The sequence below is a fragment of the Urocitellus parryii genome, chromosome 3, assembly GCF_045843805.1.
Source record: "Urocitellus parryii isolate mUroPar1 chromosome 3, mUroPar1.hap1, whole genome shotgun sequence".
In the NCBI taxonomy this organism is placed as follows: domain Eukaryota; kingdom Metazoa; phylum Chordata; class Mammalia; order Rodentia; family Sciuridae; genus Urocitellus; species Urocitellus parryii.
In genome coordinates this window covers 190,653,391-190,678,573 of record NC_135533.1, presented here as the reverse complement: position 1 = coordinate 190,678,573, position 25,183 = coordinate 190,653,391, and the positions used below count along the sequence as shown (strand labels likewise).

The 25,183-nt window shown below is 36.0% G+C and overlaps 1 protein-coding gene across 10 annotated transcripts in view; it reads left to right on the top strand.

Moving 5' to 3' along the window:
- Clasp2 (cytoplasmic linker associated protein 2) overlaps window positions 1-25,183 on the top strand; it is a 204,091-nt gene that overhangs the window by 29,711 nt on the left and 149,197 nt on the right. For 9 of the 10 annotated variants that reach the window (XM_077796260.1, XM_077796258.1, XM_026406650.2 and 6 more), the window contains exons 6-7: window positions 1,295-1,392; window positions 24,365-24,435. In XM_077796260.1, coding sequence (XP_077652386.1) covers window positions 1,295-1,392; window positions 24,365-24,435 — 169 coding nt within the window. Of the gene's footprint in view, window positions 1-1,294; window positions 1,393-24,362; window positions 24,436-25,183 lie in introns of those variants that run through there. The other variant, XM_077796262.1, reaches the window with a different exon arrangement.

Below are 25,183 nucleotides of genomic sequence, written 5' to 3'. Positions count from 1 at the left end.
AGTAGTTAAAACCTTATTTAACAGGAAGAATTTGTGTTAGTGGTATATTATTTCTTTTTCTTAGCTGTCTGTATTATAGGCTTAATCCAAGAGTATGTTCTAGATCTTGTCCCTCCTATTGAAGTTGAATCTTAGCTGTGAAAATTTTGGCATAGCTTAGGCATTTAAATGACTCTAAATAGGGTTTTCCCTTCTTTCAGGTCTTAGCTGCCCTTTGACAGGTTTGTAGAATGTTCTGTTCAATTGCTGGGTGTGGGTTTTTTTTTTGTTTGTTTTTTTTTTTTTTTTGAGACAGTGTCTTGCTTTGTTGCCCAGGCTGGCCTCACACTCCTGGGCTCTAGTGATTCCCCTGCCTCAGTCTCCTAAGAAGCTGGGACTACAGGTGTGCACCACCACATCCAGCTTTTGCTTGCTTTTTGATAGTGAGCTGTGTAAAGGAACTAGAGCTTTTTAAAAAGTAATTTTCTTTGGGAAATTAAAAAGAAAAATTTCCTTTTAATTGTGGTAAAATATGTACAACATAAAATTTACCATTCTGACCATTTCAAGTGTGTTTCACATTTCAGTGCAATTAAATACATTTACATTGTTTGGCAACCATCACCATCATCCATCTTCAGAACATTTTCATCTTCCCAGACTGAAACTTTGTACCCATTAGACAGCTTTCCATTCTTTCCCCTTTGTTCTCCCCAGCTGCTGGCTTTTTGTGTGGAGTTAACTGTTCTAGGTACTTCATGGAAATAGAATCATGAAACACTTTTCCTTTTGTTTTGACTTATTTCAGTTAGCATAATATCCTCAGAGTTCATATATATTGTAATACATTTAAAAATTTCCTTCCATTTAAGTCTTAATAAAATCCTAATCATATACACCACAATTTGTTTATGCATTCATCTGTGGATGAACATTTGGGTTGTTGCTACCTTTTAACTATTAGAATAAGGCTTCTATGAATTTAACCATAATAATTTATATTAGTTATTGATATTTGTTTACATAAATTTACTACAAATAAAATTTTTGAAAGTCACATTAGTAACTTTTATTCACCAGTTTCTTAGATTTCTATAAAATCTTTTAAAAAATGTTTAAAATGAGGTGCTTTAAAGCTTTCTTGGCATGTCCTCTTGGTTTTCTGTTAATGACATGTTATAATTTCCCTAGGAGTTAAGAGGCATTAAAACAAGTTGGAGCTTCAAGTTGGTTTGCTAGTGTAATATTACCTTGAGGTGAAGTATTTCATTGTGTCATATATAAGTGTCTTTAAAAATTCTGAATTCTTTAACAGGTGAGAGACGCTGCAATATTGGCTATGGTGGAGATTTACAAACATGTAGGAGAGAAAGTGAGGATTGATCTTTATGAGAGAGGAATCCCCCCTGCTAGGTAAGTCTTGCTAAATTTATTTATTTATTGTTTCAAGTTTTTAAAAGTTTGTTTCATTTTTGTTTATTTTAAGAAGGTTTAAACTTTTAAAGTGTTTTAAAATTCAAAAGGTATGAAAGGAGGTACATATATAAATTAGCACTATTTACAATGTTCTTAGGGTCTTCTTATTTCTGGTCACTTTTATTATATATTTCATTTATTATTTAGAATATAATTAAATACCATCATTAGGTAACTATCCTTTGATACCAGGTGGTAAAAGTCATTATTTGGAAGATGCTTGAGTAAGAATTTAGTAAAAATTTTAATTCATTAGTTAAGTAAATATTTGTAAAGTAGTATCTACTGTTGAGTGTATTGTACAAGTTATTGGGTAACAAAGATGTATAAGAATCAGCCACTGCTCTTAAAACCTAGTCAAATAAAAAGGAAACCAAGAATATCCGAGTAGTGGGGCTTGGGCTGGAACTGCGTGTGGCTCAGTGGTAGAGCACTTGCCTGGCACATATGAGGCACAGGGTTTGATCACCAGCACCACATTACAAATAAATAAATAAAGGTATTATATCCATCTACAACTAAAAAAAAAAAAAAAAAGAATATATGAGTAGTAAACCATTAATTAGTCATATCACTAGCATTTGTTATAACAAAATTTTTCAAAGGTGCTTTTTTTCTTTATTACTTACTAGAATTTATTTTATTGAAGATATTCCAACCAAATTATCTTCTTTTCATAATGAAATTTACTCTGTAAGGGGATTTGTTAAGATGATTTCCTCCACTTTGTATTAAGGTATTTGATATCTCAAATAAATACTAAAATAGAATAACACAATGAACTTCAGTGTACCCATTACCCAACTTTAACAGTTTTCAGCTCATGGCCAATTTGTGTGTTATACAGAGGCCTATTTATCTTTGTTCTATATTATTGTGAAGTAAATATAAATTGTTATGATATTTTATGTGTATATATTTCTAAAGGAAAAAATTTATTCACAACTATAAATCCATCATCACATCTTATTTTTTTGTTTCAATTTATCAATTTATCTAGGCAGAGCTTACATTTTCAGTTGCTTCATAAGTATGAGTAATGTACATGTTTTTAGAAGTTTGGTTGAATCAGGATCCAAATAAAGTCCAGTATACAATTAGTTGATATATTTTGTGATCTTTTAAAATTACGTACCTCAACATTCTTTTTTCCTTGCATTTTATTTGTTGAAAAAGCCAGTAGTTTATCCTGTAAAGTTTCCTATGTTCAATGGTAGACATGGTGATGTATGTCTGTAATCCCTTTGACTTGCTGTTTGAGGTAGGATTGTAAGTTTGAGGCCAGCCTCAGCAATTTAGTGAGATGCTGTCTCAAAATAACATTTCAAAGAAAGGACTGGGAGTGTAGCTCAGAGGTAGGATGCCTTTGGATTCAATCCCTAGTAGCACCAAAAAACCCCCCCCAAAACCAAAAAAACATATCCTGGATTTTGGTGATTCTTTCCCTATGGTATGGTTCAACATATTCTTTTTTCTTCATATCCTGTGAATTCGTAGTTGAATGTAGACATTACATCAGATTTTTTTTGGCGGGGGGAGGGCTTGGGAAGAATAAGACTATGTCATAGGTAGTGGTGTATTCTTTCATGAGTCTCATACATATCTGGTTGTGTTACCTTGTGGAGTTTTCTCAGTACCAGTTAATTTCTGATAACAAAATTGTCCAGTAAATATGCTTTTTGTTGATTTGTTCATCTATTCACTTTCTACTTTCAGGGCTAATGAGAATTTCATTTGAGTAAATTCTGCAGCATATTATTTGGATGTAAGAAATATTGTCAGCATATGTATTTTTTTGTATGTGTGAGTGTGTGTATGTGTGCATATTACATATTTTAAAATTTATATTGAAATTACTATTTTATTTTTTCTAAGTAAACTTTTATTTTTAGAGTAATTTTAGGTTCATAGAAAAATTGGAAGTATAGAGAATTCCTAAATATATTTCTATTTCCACACACACATACCATCCCTGTTATCAATATATTCCACCAAAGTTGTATATTTGTTATTCAGTAATTGATGAATCTACATTGATACATTATTATCTCCCAAAGACCACAATTTGCAATAGGGTTCACCCTAGATGTTGTATATTTTATGAGTTTAGACTGATGTATAATGATATCCATCTACCATTATACTACCTACCATTATACTATCAGACAGAATAATTTAACTGCCTTAAAAAATCTTTGCATTACCAGTTCATTCCTCCTTTCCCCTAAACCCCTAGTCATTTATTATCTTCATAGTTAACTTCTGCAGAATATTATATAGTTGGAATCATGCAGTATGTAATCCTGAGATTGGCTTCTTCGGTCATATGGGTTTAAGTTTCCTTTGTCTTTTCATGGCTCGATAGCATATCTCTTTGTAGTGACAAATACTTTTGTATTTTCTGGATGTACCAGTTTATCTGTGCGCTTACCTACTGAGAGACATCTTGGTTGCTCCCAAGTTTTGGTAATCATAATAAAAAGTGCTAAAAATATTGTCAGTTTTTTTTAATGGGGCTAAGTTTTCATATCCTTTGGTTAAATATCAAGGGCTATAATTATTATGGTCTGTTGTATGGAAGAGTATGTTTAATATTGTAAGAAACTGAAAACTGTCTTCCAAAATGGCAGTCTCATTTTGTATTCCTACCAGCTGCGAATGAAGTGTCCTGTTGCTCTATCTTTGCCAGCATGTTATTGTCACTGTTTTAGGTTTTGACCATTCTAACAGTTTTGTAGTGGTATTTAGTCATTTTAATTTGCATTTCCCTGATGACTTATAATTTTGAATATTTTTTCATATGCTAATTGCTATCAGTATTTTTTTTTTTTGGTGAGGTGTCCAAATCTTTTGCCCATTAAATGAAATTTTCTTCATTTTCTACTTAGTTTTGAGAAATCTTTGTGTATTTTGGGTAGCAGACTTTATCAGATATGTCTTCTGCAAATAATGTGTCCTAATCTGTGTGGCTTGTCTTATCAACCATCTTTATAGAACAGAAGTTTTTAGTTTTAAGTCCAGCATGTTAATTATTTCTATCATGGATGTCATATTTTAAAAAAATCCATCACCAAACCCAAGGTCAACTAGAATTTTTTTCTACATTCTGTGAGTTTTGTAGTAAGTCTTGGGGTTAGGTAGCTATAGTTTAGATATAAGCTGTCGCATAAAAGCTCTCATGTGAGGGCTAGGGTTGTGGCTCAGTGGTAGATCACTCACCTAGCACGTGCGAGGCCCTGGGTTCCATCCTCAGCACCACATAAATAAATAAGTAAGTAAGTAAGTAAAGACATTGTGTCCATCTACAACTAAAAAATTTTTTTTAAAAAAAGCTCTCATGTGAGACAAATAAGAAAGTTTAGAGGTGAAATGATTGGGTTACTGAGAGCCTTAATCTAATCAGTGCATTAATCCACTTAAATGTATTAACTGGGTGGTAACTGTAGGCAGGCAGGATGTAGCTGAAGGAGGTTGGTCATTGGGGAGCATGCCTTTGGAGTATATAGTTTGTCCCTGGTGAGCAGAGGAGTCTCTCTCACTGCTTCTTGATTGTCATGTCCTGGGCTTCTTTCCTCTATCACATCCTTCTGCCCTGATGTTCTGCCTTACGTTCGGCCCACAGCAGTGGAGTCAGCCATCTATGGACTGAGACCTCTGAAATGGTGAGTGTTAAATAAACTTTTCCTCCTCTAAAAATTGTTCTTGTCAGGTCTTTTGGTCACAGCAGTGAAAAAGCTGACTAAAACATCTTCCAACTTTGTTGTGTTCCTTCCATATTAGCTATTCTAGGTCTTTTGCCTGTTCATTTTAACTTTAGAAACAGTTTGTTATATTCACAAAATAACTTTATGACTGAGCTTACATAAAATTTATAGGTCAAGTTGGGAAGAAATAACTTCTCAACAACATTGAGTCTTTCCACAAACATAGAGTATGTCTGTATTTCATCCTCCTTTGATTTCAACAGAGTTCTGTAACTTTTCTCATGTAGTTCATATACATATTTTGTTAGATTTATACTGAAGTATTTCATTTTGGTGTGTTCTAATATAAATAATATTTTATTTTAAATTTCAAATTCTACCTGTTTCTTGCTTGTAGACACTTGATGTTCTCCATCCATGGTTCTGCATCTACATATTCTACCCATAAATAGTTGGTTGAAATATTTATTGAAAATATTTTTGGGAAAAAAAAATCTGTGTCTTTACTGAACATGTACCAACTCCTGTCATTATTCCCTGAATAATAAAGTATAACACCTATTTACCTAGTATTTACATTGTGTTAGATAAAATAAATAATCTAGAGATGATTTAAAATATGTGGGAGGATTTGCATTGACCTATGTATATAAATACTGTGACATTTTATATGTAGGACTTGAGCATCTGCAGATTTTAGTATCCAAGGGGGTTTCCTGGAATTAGTCCTTGCCAAGGGCCAGCTCTAAAGGAAATTAATCAAATCTCTCGTATCCTTGTATCTTGTAACCTTGTCACGTAATTGCTAATTCCAGATTTTTTTGTCAGTTAATTTGAATTTTCTCCATAGATGATCACGTCATCTGCAAAGACAAAGATGGTTTTATTTCTTGGTTTTTCCATAAATACACCTTTTATTTCCTTTTTATGTCTTACTACATAGTGACTAGGACTAGGACTTCTAGTATGATGTTGAAAAGAAATGGCAAGGTGGGGGGTAACATACACGCTTTTTCCTAATCTTGGTAAGAAATTTTCTATTTTTTTTTTTTTTTTAACTAATAGCGTCATGTTTGCTTTGGATTTTTTTGTAGGTATCTTTATCAATTTGAGTAAGTTCCCCTTTATTTCTACTTTACTGTTTTTAAAAAAGTTATTAATGGATGTTGTGTTTTGTCAAATGCTTTTTTGCATCTATTGAAAGGATCATTTAAATTATCTTTATAATGTCCATGAAATATATATTTTTAATTTCTGCTATCTACAACAATATGTTTTCTTAGTTTGCCTTGTGAGAGGCTTATCAGTATTATTGATCTTTTCAAAGAAACAGCTTTTGAACTTGTTGATTTTTCTCTATTAGTTTCTTGTTTTTTATTTCATTGATTTCTGCTCTAACTTTTGTTATTTCCTTGTGCTTATTTTGGATTTAATTTACTGTCTTCCACTATAGTTTTTATCCATAAAGTTGAGCTTTTAATGATTCCATTTTATTTATCTTCTTAGCACATCACTTACACACATTAAAAAAACATTTTAGAAACAAATAACCCAATCAACAAATGGGTCAAAGATCTAAACAGACACTTCACAGAGGAAGATATAGAATCAATCAACGAGTACACAAAAAAATGCTCACCATCTCTAGCTATCAGAGAAATGCAAATTAAAACCACTCTAAGATACCACCTCATTCCAGTAAGAAAGGCAGCCATTATGAAGTCAAACAGTAACAAGTGCTGGCGAGGATGTGGAGAAAAAGGTACACTTGTACATTGCTGGTGGGACTGCAAACTGGTGCAGCCAATTTGGAGGGCAGTATGGAGATTCCTTGGAAAGCTGGGAATGGAACCACCATTTGACCCAGCTATTCCCCTTCTCGGACTATACCTAAAAGACCTAAAAAGAGCATACTACAGGGACACAGCTACATCAATGTTCATAGTAGCACAAGTCACAATAGCTAGACTGTGGAACCAACCCAGATGCCCTTCAACAGGTGAATGGATTAAAAAAATGTGGCATTTATACACAATGGAATATTATTCAGCATTAAAAAATAACAAAATCATGGCATTTGCAGGGAAATGGATGGCACTAGAGCAAATTTTGCTAAGCGAAGTTAGCCAATCCCTAAAAAACAAATGCCGAACACCTTTTCTGATATAAGGGAGGTGACTCAAAACAGAGTAGGAAGGAAGAGCATGAGAAGAAGATTACCACGAAACAAGGAAAAGAGGAGGGAGGGAAAGGGAGAGAGAAGGGGAATTGCACGGAAGAGGGAAGGAGACCCTCATGGGTTTACAAAATATATATAAGATGGTGTGAGGGGGAAGGGAAGGGGAAAAAAAAGAGAGAGATAAGTGTCACAGTAGAATGGGTAGAGAATAGGGATGGGAGGGAAGAGGAGGGGAGGGGAGATAGGGAGGGCAGCAGAATACAACTGACACTAGGATTGCTGTGTGTATACACATGGATGTATAATCAATGTGATCCTGCAATCTGTACACGTGGAAAAATGAGAATTCACACCCTATTTGAATCAAATGTATGATATGTCAAGATCATTGTATTGTCTTGAGCAACTAATTAAAAAAAACCATTTTAGTGATTTCTTAGAGTTTGCAATATACTTTTATAACTAATTCAAGTACACTTTCAGATAACACTGTACCATTAAACAGAAAGGGTGAGTACCTTATAATAAAATGATCCTAATATCGCCTTCTCACCTTTTGTGTCATTGATATTATTCATTTCACTTATACATGAACATACATAAACATATATGTATATATCCACATTCACACACATAAGTATATATAATTGAATTCATTTTTGCTGTTATTTGGAGAAAACATCTGTTTGATAAATTAACAAAAAGAAAAATTAAAGTTTTATTTTCATCCTTTACTCATTACTTCTGTGATGTTTGATTTCTTTATGTAGATCTGAGTCTCTGATCTATATAATTTCTCTTCTCTTTGAAGAATTCCTTTTTAACATTGCTTCCAAGACAGGATTACTGGCAACAAATTCCCTCAATTTTTATTTGAGAAAGTCTTCAGTTCTCTTTCACTTTTAAAGGATAGTTAGTTACTAAGTTCAGAATTCTAGGTTGGTGGGTTCTTTTCTGTCAGTTTTTTTCTCTACCTGAGAAATTGTATATAATTTATACCTTTGACCCTCTATAGGTAAAGTGTTTTTCCTCTGGCTTCTTTGAATATTTATCTTTGATTTTCTATAATTTGAATATATCATGCTTAGGTGTAGTGATTATGGCATTTATGCTTCGTTTTCTCTGGGCATCCTGGTTCTGTGGTTTGCTATGACATTAAGTTGAGGAGAATTCTCAGTGATTATTGTTTCATACATTTCTTTTGTTCCTTTTTCTGTTTCTTTTTTTGCTACTGCCATTACTGTGGGAAGCCATTCTCGCATGTGATTGGGCACCTCCCTGATTGGGTGTGAGGCGTTCTGGCTAAACTGTGTCAGAACTAATCCCCACCCTCTTAGGTGCCAGAGCCCATCTCTGTGGAGAGCCCATCTGTGTGGGGGTGTGACTGACCATTGACACTGAAACCAATCACTGACCCTGCCCTTGAAATGCTGTGCCCCTTGACCTTCATTGGATGGAATTTTCCCCTGAATTTCTTGTTCCCCAATAAAACGCCACTCTCTGGCATGCCCTGCCTCTCTCTCCTGCTAGTCCTGAGTAAGCCTCGCTGCCCCACTGGGTGGCTTGAGGCAGGAGCCAGAGGGAGGGCCGTCTCAGACCTGGTCAAAGAAAAAGGTAAATTGAGTTTTGTGTGTTTATTTTGACCTCATTAGTTAACTTCTGTGCTTCGAACCTCTAGTATGAAGTTAGCGTGCTGGTTGCGTGGCTGAATTGGCTCACACGAAGGAGCATTTTAGTTTAACTAGATTGAGTGGGAGCGCGCTATAAAGATAAAGGTATTGATGACAATTTTGGGTCACAAAAGTACCAGGAGGTACTGAAGGGACGAGATGTTAAATTATTTAAAATGGGAAATTCAACTTCTACTGATAAGGACATGTATTTGACTATTCTAGAAACTATAATTAATCAGAAAGGAAAACAGATAAAAAAGACTCAGTTATTACAATTCTTAAAGTTTGTAGGTGCATTTTTCCCTTGGTTTTGTAACCAAGAGTCCCCAAATTTACATAGTTGGGAGAAATTAGGGAGGAAATTACAAAACATTTGCCTTTCTAATGAATTACCTGGAGGCGTTGAGAATATTCAAAAAACTTGGGTGGCTTTAGAAATTTGCCTTTTTGATTACTTGGATCAGAACTCATGGCCCCCTGAAGATCTATTGAAAGACCTTCAAAGAGCCATTAGGTCTATTCAAATGGAAAATCTGCCTGAGGCTAAGTTAATTTCTTTTCCCTTGAGCCATTTAAAAATGAAAGCTCTAGGGGCTAAGCCTCAGGTAAGGAATGTGACTTTTAGCTTGCAGGAACAAGGTCAAGGTAGCCTGGAGGAAGATCATAGAAGTCAGGATCATAGAGAGGAAACATCTGAAGTCATAGACAGTCCTCCGGAATTGATAGAGAATCCTCCCGGGGAGGAAAATCCGGAAGTAATTTTTACAGAGGCACAAAGCCCTTCTCCACCATGTGGCTTAGGAGCCCAGCTTCAAAATGGCGATGGTGGAGATTCTTCCCACGAGTCGAAGTCTGAGGAAGAGGAATCAGATATTGAAATTCAGGACATATGGAGAAATTTTAACAGACTGCGTTTAACACCGCCTGCCCAGGCTATTAGAATTCGGCCATTATCTGCTAAAAGGAAAAAATTTAACAGGTACTCCGAATTAACAATGACTTTTCTTACCCTGTTCAAGCGAGGCATTAAGAAGGCGCAGGAGGCGGGGAAGACATTAGCGGTTTTCAACTTTTCCCAGTTTTTGAGCAGTTTAATGACCAGGACCAAAGGGTTTGAGTTCATGCTATCATTCCATTTAAGACTATTAAGGGGGGCTGGGGATGTGGCTCAAGAGGTAGCGCGCTCGCCTGGCATGTGTGCGGCCCGGGTTCGATCCTCAGCACCACATACCAACAAAGATGTTGTGTCCGCCGAGAACTAAAAAATAAATATTAAAAAAAAAAAAAGACTATTAAGGAATTGAAGAGTGCTTGTGAGACTTATGGTCCGAATTCACCTTTTTGCAGTGTATGATCAGATAACTGACTGTGCTAAATGTGCCTGGAAACAAATAATTTCGAAGGACCAGTCCAATTTAGTTCTTACCAGAGTCAAACAAGGTGCCAGTGAGCCTTATTTGGATTTTGTAGCACAGTTATACCAGACAGCAAATTGGTCTATTGGAGACCCAGGAGCTTGTGAGTTTATTGTTAAGCAATTGGCATTTGAAAATGCAAATAAATATTGTCAGGATGTTCTTAGACCCCATCGGAAAAAGGGAACAATTTCTGAGTTTATCCTCTTGTGTTCTGAGACTGATTCCACCCATTTGCAGACAGTAATGTTAGCCACGGCCCTAAAGCAAACCTTACAACCTCAGGAATTGGTACGAAAACCCGGCAAACCCTGCGGGAGATGTTATCTCTGTGGTAGGGATGGCCATTTTGTGCGAGAATGTCATACTCGTAATTTTAAGTTCAAGGCTCCATCCGCTGTTGATAATAGATATTGCAGGACTGAACACCATGTGGCAGATCAAGATGGTACAATCAGCCCGCCTTCTCGACGAGCCATCATTTCCTTCTAGCGGGAGAACAAAAACCTTCTGGTTGGCCCCTCCCTGGGCCGAGCAAAAATACAGGGAATTGGAGGAGGGGTCCCACAGTGTGACATCACCAGCGCCGACCAGGACGGCCCGCCATTTCTACCGGAACGTAAATCACAGTTTCCTTACGACCCTCAAGGATAATTGAATTGAATCCTGAATCAGGGCCAAAACAAGTCCCTACTGGGATTTTCCGGCCGCTTCCTAAAAATACTATAGGTTTAATTTTGGCATGTAATAATTTAAAAGGGGCCATTGAGGTAATACCTGGAGTGATAGATTCAAATTTTAAAGGACAATTAAATGTTGCTGTGAGGTTCACTTATGCCCTAAGGCTTACTCCAAAGGATGCATTTGCCCAGTTGATTTTATTGCCCTGTGATTCGGATGAATACCCGCAAGTAAATTCAGTTTCTAAACTGCCAGACAGAGTGTACTGGTCTTGGTTAGTGCAACAAGAGCGCCCTTTATTGGAACTTAAAATTAATCATAAAAATTTCAAAGGAATTCTTGACATGGGTGCTGATATTTCTGCCTTTTCTAGTAGATTCTGGCCTAGGAATTGGCCCTTACATGTAGCACCAGCTAACCTAGAGGGAATTGGACAAATTTCACAGCCTGCTCAAAGTGAAAATTGTCTCTGACGGGAAGATTCTGATGGGAACAGTGGAGTTTTTCAACCTTATGTGTTAGAATCCTTACCAACAAACCTATGGGGAAGGGATATTTTAGCAAAAATATCTATAAGATATATAAATTCTATAAGATCAATTGAGGAAGTTAATCAGGGTTTTATTCCTAGAGATGATAAGGAAACCTTTCAGGGAGAGTATCTGCTTACAAACCAGTCTCCACGGCAAAGATTAGTAAATGCTCCAAACCAAAATTTTTACTACGGGCCCTGAGTGTTTCCCCGATCCTAAAGACAGCTGAAAAAATTACCTGGCTCACAGAGGAGCCTATATGGATTTCTCAGTGGCCCATCTCAAGGGAAAAACTTGAAATAATTCATAGGTTAGTTGAGGAACAACTTCAGGCTGGTTATATAGAACCAACACTTAGTCCTTGGAACACACCTATTTTTGTTATTAAGAAAAAGTCAGGAAATAGGAGATTGCTACTGGATTTAAGGGCAATAAATCATGCAATTCAGCCTATGGGATCATTACAGTCAGGACTTCCTTCCCTCACAGCCATCCCTTTAAGCTATAGCTTGATGGTAATAGATTTAAAAGATTGTTTTTTCTCTGTAAGGTTACATCCTGGAGATTGTGAAAAATTTGCGTTCACGGTCCCAGCAATTAATTGTAAGGAACCTGTTAAAAGATATTGCTGGAAAATACTCCCCCAGGGAATGCATAACAGTCCTACCTTATGCCAGAAATATGTAGATCAGGCGATAGCTCCCATAAGAAATAGCTTTCCTGATGTGTATATTATTCATTTTATGGATGATATATTATTGGCTCATGGTAATCCAGAGGTACTTTCAGAAATTTTTACTCAGTTAGAGGCTTCACTTACAGTGATGGGTTTATGCATTGCTCCTCAAAAAATACAAAAGATGCCTCCCTTTCAATATTTAGGTCAGATAATTCAAGGACGTACAATCCATCCTCAAAATCTTCAGATAAGAGTTAAGGAGTTACATACCCTTAATGATTTTCAAAAACTATTAGGAGATATTAATTGGCTGAGGCCATTCTTAAAACTAACTACTTCTGAATTAAGTCCTTTATTTCAGATATTACAAGGAAATCCTTCTCCAACCTCTCCACGTCAGCTGACCATAGAGGCCAGAACAGCTTTAAAAAGGGTTGAAAATGCAATTAAAAATGCACAACTTACTAGAGTTGATCCTAAAGAAATAGTGTATTTATTAATATTTCCAACTGAGCATACCCCAACAGGAGCCATATGGCAAAGATTGGGAGTTATCGGGTGGATTTATTTAGCCCACTCCCCTCAAAAAACATTGATTCCTTTTCATGACTCTGTTGCTCAATTAGTCATTAAAGGTAGAACAAGGATTTTACTATTAATTGGATCTGAACCTGATATCATAATTATTCCATTTCTATTCAACAGAATAATTGGCTTTTTCAAACTTCTAGCTTATGGCAGATAGCTTTTGCTGATTTTCCTGGCCAGATAGATAGTCATTACCCTCGTGATAAAATTATTCCATTTGCATCATTAACATCACTTATTTTTCCAAAGACTGTGCGTGCCCACCTATAGATGAAGCTTTATCGGTGTTCACTGATGGTTCAAGCTCAGGTAAAGCCGGTTTTTATAGTCCTGTTCACACAGAGGTAATGCAAACTTCATATACTTCTGCCCAGAGAGCAGAGCTTCAAGCTCTGATTTGTGCCTTAAATTACTTTGCAAATGAGCCTATTAATATTTACTCTGACAGCTTATATGCAGTCAAAGTTAACAAAAGTATTGAAACTTCAGTTATTGGATATACTTCATCACAAGAGTTATTTGAATTATTTTATAATTTACAAAAGGCAGTGCAAATTTGAAAATACCCATGTTTCATAGGACACATACAGGCTCACACTAATCTTCCGGGACCTTTAGCTTTAGGTAATGACAAGATTGATAAATTAGTAGCTATTTGTCAACAGATGTCTTCATATGACTGTGCACAAGCTTCACATTCCTTGCATCATCAAAATGCTTCTAGCTTACATAAAAAATTTAATATTATCAGAGAACAAGCTTGTCAAATTGTAAGTCAATGCCCTAAATGTGTTATTCACACTCCATCTCCACCATCAGGGGTAAATCCCCGTGGATTAAAACCAAATCAAATATGGCAAATGGATGTAGATCATATTCCTCAATTTGGTAAGCAATGTTATGTACATGTAATAGTTGATACATATTCCAGATTTATTTTTGCCACAGCATGTACAAAGGAAAATAGTCAACATGTAATTTCTCATTGCCTAGCAGCCTTTGCTGTGTTAGGGTGCCCTATACATATTAAAACAAAGAATGCACCAGCTTATGTAAGCTCTTCTTTTCAACAATTTTGCCAAGAGTTTCAAATTAATCATAAAACAGGAATTTTTTATAACCCCCAAGGTCAAGCCATTGTGGAACGAGCTCTTTTATCTATTAAGCTTCGATTACAAAAATTAAAGGGGCAGAATAGGTTTATGACTCCCCAAAATAGCCTCAATCATGCTTTGTTCCTTTTAAATTTTTTAAACTGTTATGTAGAAGGTCACACTGCAGCTGAGAGACAATTGTCTCCCACAGTAACAGGCCCTTTAGGCAGAGTTTTGTGGAAAGATTTACAGACTGGTCAATGTAAAGGCCCAGACCCAGTGATTATGTGGAGCAGAGGTCATGCTTGTATTTTTCCAGAAGGTGCTTTTCGTCCTATCTTGGTGCCTGAACGCACAATCAGACATGGAAGAGATAGAACCGAGATTCAAGCGACTGAAAATCAACCCAGAGAGACCCCCATTCAAAAGGAAGAAATATTGGAAAAAGACGAAGAGAAACCAGATTGACCCAGCCAAAAAGCTGATTTCATGGGAAGACTTGAAGAAGCTAACAACACAGGCTTCCCGAATAATTCGACTCCTAGGAAAAAACAGGACCCCACTCTTGATGGTAGCTACAGTAATTGCCCTGCTGGGCTATCAGGTAAAGGGGAACCAGACAGACATTTACTAGACATATTTCCCAGATCCACCTCTGGTACACCCAGCTGTGTGGACTGGAGAATCTATTCCAGTGTTTACTAATGACTCATTCATGATGGGAGGATTTACAAATACTCATATTACTCCCAAACATGTGACTAGATTTAATTATTTTGGCTACAGTGCCCAATTACCTTTGTGTTGGTCCCACGATAAACATGCTGGTTGTCTGAAAGTATCATTTGAGGAAAAGACATCGATTGGTAGACCTAGACTGACTAATTATTCTATTTTTGGAGACTTAAAACCTTATACTAGATCAGTAATTAAGATGGGAGTTTCCCATAACAAACCAGTCATTTCTGCAAAACCTCCATGGATACCCCACTGTCCAAAAGTTCTACAATTGATATTGGCACCTTTCCTAGATGGATGGATTGTGTAAATACTTTTCCTGTACAACATAAGGTGTCTAAAGATAGTGGGTATATTTTAGACTGGTCTCCACAAATTGATGAGATAATTACGAAGAAATTCTTCTATGACACCTGCAGGATTTGTTAGTAATATTTTGACTTACAGTGAGGGTGGTATTCAAAAAAATGTTTGGCACTTAATTGCTGCCTCAGAATTCTTACATTTTACAGACAAGCCTTTACAAAAATTGGTTGGCAAGAACTGTAAGGAGGGATCTTGCTATGGCTTACGAGCCTGTGTCCAATCTCCTTATGTTTTAATTATTGGAAATGTAAAAGTTAAATGGATAGATGACAGATATGTTGTTACATGTAAGAAATGTTAACCTAACCAATTGTATTACTAGGCATAATGTAGGAAAAGGAGTGCTGATACTTCATCAGCCCTCTTTTGTTTTATTACCTGCTAATATTTCAGAGCCATTGTATGCTGATGCTGGTTTACCAGTCTTGCAGCAAATTCATGCCCAGCTAGCAAGACCTAAACTTGCTATTGGAATTATAATTGTTAGTGTTTTGGCATTAGTTTCTTTTATTGCATCCACTGTTTCTGCCTCTCTGACATTGTCTCAAAATATTCAACATGCAAAATTTCTTAATAATTTAGCTCAAAATACTTCCAAGGCTCTGCGTAATCAAGTGAATATTGATGAAAGAATTGAGACTAAGTTAAATGCCTTAGAGGTGACTGTTATAAACATAGGTTGCCGCAGTCTGGCTGCAGCAAAATAACGGGGGGGGGGGGGGGGGATGACGAGCAACTTGTGTACATTGATACAGCAGGAGTGGGAGCCCTTTATTGTAGGACAGGAGGGGTATATATACATTCCACACAGCTTATCTTAATTAACATAAACTAGATACAGCAGTCAACCAATAAGGAATCTCCACACTTAATGGCTCACTGGTGCCACCCTCACAAACCACTCCCACTGGCAAAATGCCAGGCGCCATCCTGACTTGTTTACAGACTCTAACAATAGGTAATGAACTTTCAGCTTTAAAGATTAAGGAAAGGCTTAAATGCCATGCAAATTATAAATATGTGTGTGTTACAACTGCCAAGTACAATGCTTTTCTCTGGGATTGGGAGAAGGTTAAAAACCATTTGTTAGGTATTTGGCAAAATAATAATTATAGCTTGGATCTTTTAGAACTTCATCACCATATCCAAGACATTCAAAATCATAGAGCTGATTTTTCGGATCCTTCTTCCTTGGCTAATCAAATATTGAAGGAGTTAAATGGATTTAACCCTGGAAATATTCTTAAACACTCTGCCTGGTACATTATTGGATTGTTCTCTTTGCTATTAATTCTCTTTTGTGTTGTAATTATAGGATGGCGAGTCTTCAGAACAAGAATTCAGAAACTAGAAAGAATGAACCACCACCTGATTTTTAAGAAAAAAAAGGAGGAATATGTGGGAAGCCATTCTCGCACATGATTGGGCACCTCCCTGATTGGGTGTGAGGCGTTCTGGCTAAACTGTGTCAGAACTAATCCCCACCCTTTCTAGGTACAAGAGCCCATCCGTGTGGGGATGTGACTGACCCTTGACCCTGAGACCAGTCACTGACCCTGACTTTGGAATGCTGTCCCCCTCGACCTTTATTGGATGGAATTTTCCCCTGAATTTCTTGTTCCCCAATAAAAGGCCACTCTCTGGCGTGCTCTGCCTCTCTCTCCTGCTAGTCCTGAGTAAGCCTCGCTGCCCCACTGGGTGGCTTGAGGCAGGAGCCAGAGGGAGGGCCGTCTCAGACCTGGTCAAAGAAAAAGGTAAATTGAGTTTTGTGTGTTTATTTTGATCTCACTAGTTAACTTCTATGCTTCAAACCTCTAGTATGAAGCTAGCGTGCTGGTCACGTGGCTGAATTACACGAATATTACTTTTGTAGCTGCCAACATCAGTTTCTTGAATATTCTATTTTTCTTTTTAGTCCTTTTCTTTTTGCATCTCAGTGTTAGAAAAATTTATTGAAATATCCTTAAGCCTAGACATTTTTTCTTCTGTAATGTCCAGTCTACATATAAGCCCATTTATTACTAGTTTTTTGTTTTTTGGTGGGGAGAAGGTGTTCTTAGAATTTCCATCTCTCTTGGGTGCTTACCTATCTTTTGAATGCTTTATTAAGTAGAGACCATAACTTATTAGTTATAGTTTTTAAACCTGGTTTGAAACCTTCTGTGTATATATATATTTTTAATACCTGGACATTACTACCAGGTAAAAGGAACTGCTATAAACAGGCCATTAAAAGCAATAGGTTGGTAAAGTGTAGTGGTCAGGGGAGGTATGGCATAGTTCTTTGAGTAGGTCTCAGTAATTTCATGAACTTGTGTCTCTGAGCTGTGAAATTCTCAGTCTCTCCTTCTGCCACAGCTCAGTCTCTCCTTCTGCCCTTTCCTTTTCTCCCTCTGCCCTGCAATTTAAGACTGGATGGTTGTTGAGTGGGCTGGAGCCAGTTCTTTCCCTTGTCTTTTGTAGAAGACAGTAGGGGTCTGGAGCTGGGTATTCTCTTTCCTCCTTTTGGAAAGCTATAGTGGCTGGAATTGGCTAGCTCCATTCCCCCAGGTCATTTAGAGTCTGATAAAACTCCAGAAGATTAGGCTCTGCTTAAATAGTTTTTCCTAAAGGCAGACCTTAAGAATAGAATGGTCTAGCATAATTAAAAATGGTTTATTTTCCATTCCCTATGCTGAAAACCAGGTTGAGCTTCTGGAGGTAAATAAAATAAGCAAGTATGTGTAGAGGGAGGGTGTATTAGGGTTCTTTAGAGGAACAGAATCTACAGGAAGTATAATTATAAAAGGGGGATTTATTAGGTTGGCTTACAAAACTAGCTGCTGGATAGTCCACAATGGCCATCTGTAGGCTGGAGAGCTGGAAGAATCAGTAGATGTGCAGTCAAAGGGGCTAAAGCCCCAGAACAAGAGGGATCAAGGGTGCTTCTCTAGTCTGAGACTGAAGGCTTCTGGAAACTATCTAGAGAATCACTGGTAGAGTCCGTTTTGAAAAGTGAAGAAGCAGAGTCTGATATCTTCAGATGATCACAGCAGCAATCAAGAACCCATTCAAGAAGAATCCAGCTTGCATCTGCTGCTGCTTCCCTGTTCTTCCAAGTTTTATTTCATCTAAGCCATCATCCTATGGTGCTGCCCACGCTTAGGGAGGGTCTCCACTTCAGTTGGTTTTCCCACATGCCAAGTCATTCCTAGACACACTCTCATTGCCACATCCCGAAGTCTCTTAATCATAGGCATCTCTTAATTCAATCAAGTTGACAATTCAGATTAGCCATTATAGAGGGATTAGGGATGATGTTCCCCCAGGACTGGTTGCTCTGGCGTTATTGAGGCCTAGACTTATCCACTTTAAGCTTCTAGTAGTTTGTCAACTACAGTTCTGGTTTTCCTGCTCTGGCATAGGTTCCTGGAGAGGTTTCTGCTGGGATCAATTCTGGTTCTTCAGTTTTGCCTGCTTCCAGTTTGAAATCATTGTGAGAATGTAAAATGGTGTATCAACTTTGGAATATAGTTAATAGTCCTTAAAATGTTAAATGTGGAATTATAATGTAATTAAGCAGTTCTACTCCTAGCAACATATGCACATGACACAGCTTATAGTTAGAGCTAAGAAAAGTTGTTGATTTTGTAGTTATTTTAACTTCCTAGTTGTTGTTAGGGCAGAATGGAAACTTCCAAGCTTCTTACATACTAGACCAGACTAGGAGATGGAAATTACTTTTTATTAAAATATTTTAAAAAATTTATTATACTATGATCTCCATGAGAAAAGTGCATGAATCATTAATATGTGGCTTTGTAAATTATAACAAAGTGAATACACTCATGTATCCATCATACAAATGAGGAAGTCAAATATTACATCCCAGAAGCCTTCCCATATCCCTGTTCATGTTTACCATTTCTGTCTTCCCCCAAAGTAACTACAATACTGACTTCTAACACTACAGATTAGTTTTACCTATTTTTGAATTTTATATACATGGAATAATACAGTGTTTATTCTTTGTCTCTGGTTTCTTTTCTGGGGTGCAGGGTGTGTAGTAGAATTGAATGCAGGATGCTCTACCACTGAGCTATATCCTCAGCCCTTTTTATTTTGAGACAGTGTCTTGCTAGGTTGTTTAGGACCTTGCTAGATTGCTGAGCTGTCCTCAATTTGGATCCTCCTGTCTTAGCCTTCCTAGTTGCTGGGATTACAGGTGTGTGCCATGGTGCGTACTGTGTCTGGCTTCTTTCAGTTAATGTGTTTTTTTAGGCAGTACTGGCAATCAAACTCAGGGCCTTGTGCATGTTAGGCAAGCACTCTGTCACTGAGCTACCTCCTCAGCCTTTTTTTTCTTTTAACATTATATTTTTATGATTCATTTGAGTTGTTGGATCTAGCTATAGATGTTCATTTTTGTAGCCCTGTAGTTTTTTACATTGTATGAATAGACCATACTTTATGGGTACATACTGTTGATGGACATTTGAGTTGTTTTCAGTTTGTGATTTTTATGAATACTTTTTCTAATAACTTTATTGTATGTGTCTTAGTGTACATATGAATTCATTCTCTTTGAATATATATCTAAAAGTGGAATTGATGGGTCAGAGTGTTTGTTTACATTTAGTTGATATTGACACTGTAGCATTTTCACCAGTATTTTATATTGTTAGTTTTAGTTTTATTAATTTTAGGTTTCCAGTGGGTGTGTTGTGGTTTAATTGTGGATGTATTATGCATATTTCTGGTTCCTAATAAAGAAGAATAGCATTTCACGTATTAATCAGCCATTTGGATGTGTTCTGCTGTGAAGTGTTCATTTCATCCATTTTTTATACACACACATACACACACACACACTTGTAGATAGACACAATATCTTTATTTATTTATTTATGTGGTGCTGAGTATTGAACCCAGTGCCTCACACGTTCAGGGCAAGTGCTCTACCACTGAGCTACAACTCCTGCCCTCACCAATTTTTTTTTTTAAACTGAGTTGTTTGTGCTTTTAAGAAATCAGATTGTGAGATGTCCTTTATCCATGCTGAGTACAAGTCATTGTCAACTATATATTTGTTTCAAATATCTTTTCCTACTTTGTGATGATGATTTTTTTTACTTTCTTCATGTCTTTTGATGTGTGTAAGTTCTTTTGGGTTGGGTACCAGGGATTGAACTCAGGGACACTCAATCACTGAGCCACATCCATCCCTATTTTGTATTTTATTTAGAGACAGAGTCTTACTGAATTGCTTAGCACCTCACCATTGCTGAGGCTGGTTTTGAACACTCGATTCTCCTAACTCAGCTTCCCAAGCCACTGGGATTACAGGTGTAGGCCACCATGCCCAGCTTTTATGTGTGTAAGTTTGTAATGTAGTTCTTGGTTATTTCCTTTATGAGTGGAGATTTCTTTGCCATTTTTGAGAAATCTTTGCCTTTAAGAATGTCCTCTTGGGATTGGGGTTGTGGCTCAGCAGTAGAATGCTGGCCTAGCAGGTGTGAGGCCCTGGGATTGAGCCTCAGCACCACATAAACATAAATAAATAAAGGGATTATGTCCAAAACAACCCAAACAAACAACAACAAAAACAGGAAACGTCTCCTTGGTCACAAAGCCATTCTTTTGTGTGATTATCTTACAGTTTTATTCACCTGCAGTTTTATTGTGGGTAGTGTGACAGGAGTTCAGATACTTTTCCTCCATATCCACTTGATCCAACACTGTTAACTGAAAACATCTTTCTTCAATGCTTCCTTTGTTTTAAACTGAATGCATACATATGTGCTTAGAATAAAGAAAAAAAATTTGTTAGGGTTTTATCACATGCAGGTAGTCATTGGTTGTTACTGAAATAAACCAATAACTTATTTACTTAGCCATTCTTATTTATATATTTTTCCTTCTTCTACATGGCTAGTCATTTGGCAGTTGAAGACTCTGAGACCCAGAATTTTGGTAGGGAGTTTGTGAGAAGCTGAAGGATTCTTGACTTCTAGGCCATTGGCCATTGGTGGTTATATTGTTCTTCTTGGTGATGCTTCGCTAGCAGGTGTAGGGTATTGGGAGTAACTCTTTGTGGGTACACAAGGTTTGCTTTTCAAGTGTTTAGTGAAGCTTTGCTTTTTCAAGCAACAAGTTTATTTATTTATTTATTTATTTGTACAAACCCTTATTGTTTTATAGGTAGTACTTTGAATCCTCAAGCTACTGGATGCATATTAAAGATTTTTTTAACCTTTGCAGGGAAAAGCATGGATTAATTTTGCCCCCCACCCCAGTTTTACCAGATGTTTCACTTTTTCCACCAGTATATAGTCTCAAGAGTTAACTTTATACTGTTGCATTCATTTGAAACAAGATATTCTTTTGTCATAGTGGTTACAGTCTTTGATTTTTCAGAACAGATATTTTTGCCTCTCAAATACTGTTCTTTTTGTGGTTTCCAAATTTCCTTTTGGATACAGCCCTCTAAAGTTAAAGTTCTGTTTTTGTTTACCTTTATATTTATATCAAAGCCATTCTTTTTGTTAAAACAACTGAAATACAATTTATAAAGCCATTAAATCAAATAGTTTAAAGGTAATAATTACATATTTTTAATTTGTCCGATATTTTTTAAAATATAATTTCTGATCATATGCTCCTGAACTGAGAGTTCAAAAATAAACACATAATTATAAAGCCGTTGGTTTTCATCAGATGTATTAAGATCATTCAATGGGGAAAGACTAGTCATTTCAACAAATATTGCTGTAAAAACTGTAAAAGAATGAAATTACTCTTTCCCTCACAACATATCCCAAAATTAACTCAGAAAGAAGCATAAAACCAAAAGTAGCTAAAATGATGAAACTCTTAAAAAGCACGACATCAAAAGCATATGCAATTAAAGAAAAAAATTAGATAAATTTGATTTCATCACAGTTAAAAAACTGGTTTTGGATGACACTATCAGGAAAGAAAAAGAAAACCTGTATAGTGGGAAATTTGCAAGTCAACTATTATATAAGAAACTTATATCTTTAATACATAAAGGACTTTCACACCTTAACAATAGAAGGGACAGATAATCCAATTTTAAAAATGAACATAGTATTTAAATAGGTTTCTTATACATATGGCCATAAGAACATAAAAGGATGCTTAATAAAATTTAGTTATCTGGGAATACTGATCAAACTGCAATGAGATACTGCTTCACAATCCCCTAGGGCAGCTAAAATTAAAAAAAAATAATGATGAGGCTGTAGAACAATTGAAACATTCACAGGAATATAAAATGATACAGCAACTTTGGAAAAGTTTATAATTCCTCCAAATGTAAAATGTAGAGTTATCACATGACTCAGCAGTTCTATTCCTAGCCACATACTGAACAGATAGGAAAATGTGTCTTCACTAAAACCCTTACATAGGTGTTTATAACAGCATTATTCATAATGGCTAAAAAATGGAAACACCTTTCATCTACATATGTCCTGATGAGCAAATAAACAAAACACAGTATATTCATTCAATGGAATATTATTTGGCCCTAAATAGGGATGGATACAACATGCATGAGCCATGGAAGAAGACAGTCACAAAAGGCTGCATATTTTATAATTGCATTTGTATTAAATGGCCAGTTATAGTAACTCATAGGCAGAGGCAGGAAGTAGATAAGTGGTTGCCTAGGACTAGAGAGAAGAGGGTCAATGGGGAGTGATGCTAATGGGTGTGTGGTAGTTTTGGGAGGTGTGAAAATATTATAAAACTGATTATGAGAACAGTTGCGTAACTATGGATATATTAAGAACAACTGAACTGTATATTTTTTTCTTTTTGAAGTACTGGTGTTTGAACCCATGGCTTCACATAGGCTAAACAAGCACTGTACCACTAAATTATACCCCAGACCAGTCTCATGCTTCTTAATATCTTCTGCTTTTTTTTTGTTAAACAGCTCTCTTAAATTCTCTCCTTTTTGTTCCTGGTCTGTCTGGATTTCATTCTGAGGTGTCAGCTTACAATTTCAATGTTCTCTTCTTATGTCTACATCTTAATTCTGGGCAACCTGCCTACTATCTGTTCAGCCCTCTGGAAGCTACTACTCTGTAGCATGAAGGGACCTGTGTCTTTCCACTGACATACTTTCAGATATGTAAAAAGTTGTGTTTTTTGATTAGTGGGGATAGGAGATGAGGTTAGAAATCTGTTATAATGAAATGTTAAAAATCTGTTATAATCTCTAAAGGATTTTCAATGTTAGAAATCTGTTATAATCTCTAAAGGATTTTCAACTGGAAAAAATTATTTTTGTTATTTCTTACTGAAATTAGCTAATGGCTTATTTCTAAAAATACTTCTATCTGTGATTTATAAGAAATAACAGCATGTGGATTAAGGCTTACATAAGGATTTACAAGATAAACTTGTGACTGAAATATAATAGTAAGCCAGAGAAAAAATATTTGGCATTTTACGACAATGCTCTCCTCTCTTCCCCAAATCAATAAGTCATGAATTTAATAATAAACCATAGCATGATACATTATAGAGTTGAGGAAAAAGCAAACTTAAAAAAAATTACTGTCAGCATGATCACTCTGAAGATAATTTATATGTGAATATAAAACCATCAGAAATGCTACAATTAAGTTCTCTGGATGGTGGGAATGTGTGTTGTATTTTTTTCTATTTATAGTTAGTAAATTCCTTTTATAATAAGTATTACGTTTGTAATAATAACATTTTTGATTGAAAAAGGCGATAGCAGTAGTATAGAAAGAGTAATTATCCTGAATATAAAATTAGTAGTACCAGTGGAATTGTTGTTGTATGAAAATATATTGACAGGGAAAACATCAGATTATCAGTCTCATCAGCATTACTTTAGTTCCTAATGTTTTGAGTTTTTATGTTTGCCTTTTTTTTTTTTTAACAAACAAAACAATGTTTGGGTGACTAAGTAGATTTGTTATAAGGTTGCAACTGGAAAATTTTTGCTGGGTTTGGAAAAATAGTTTTACAATGAAACTGCATTGTGGGAAGTTGTCTTTTTACAAATATACCTGCAAGAATGTAGAATCCTACCTACATTTGGCTTTTTCTCTTAATTGAAGAGTGGTTAGGTTTTGTGTCTTCTTTCAGTGAGTTACTTATAGACAGCAGTTGTATAGTGAACCAGCTGAATCCCTAGAATTGTTTTCTTCCTAAGAGAGATGGTGATGGAAATTCTTTCTATTCACGTGTGTATAAACTATTTATTCTTTATTCCCAGATTAGAAAGAATATTTGCCAAATTTGATGAAGTACACAATTCGGGTGGTATGATATTGAGTGTCTGCAAAGGTAAGAGTAATTTAAGTTATTCCAGCTTTCAAACAGTTCTAAGATTATTTAGCCAAGTTTTACACACTATGAATTGTGTTTTCAAATCAACTATTAAATAGCAAATTCAAAGAGTTGATTTTGTAGTTTGAAACATTACCTGTGCGGGAGGCTTGGGGTTGTGGCTCAGTGGTAGAGCACTTGCCCTGGGTTTGATTCTCAGCACCACAAAAAATAAAATAAAGGTTCATTGACAACTAAAAAAATTAAAATAAAAAGAAAGAAAGAAAGGAAAATTACCTGGGTACAGTAACAAAAAAAGTTTATATTTTTCTGATTATTATCTACCCTTGGTCTGCTTTTAGAGTAAGTAAAATTTTAATAATGGTGTTGTAGTGTACAATGATGCCATTCTTTTGCCTTTGTGTTGTGTGTGGGTTGAAGATGTATTATAATCCTCTTGCCCTTCATGTTACATGAATGAAGTATGTTTTTATGCCCAGAGTAATTGTTTTACTTCGTTGGTTTTACTAGAAATTGTATAGTGGATAAACTCTCTTAAACCTGTGTGCAGACTCTCAGTGATGATACTAGTGAATCCTTCAAAATTTCACTATAGAATAATAATCTTTTGCTTAAATGGAATGAGACCAAGTTGGAATTTTGGAGAGATTTGGAATTAACATCCACATCCACAAATCAGTTGTCATTTATTTGATTTTGTGGTTAGGTTAATAAATTGTGTTTAGTTTTATTGGGTAGCACTTAC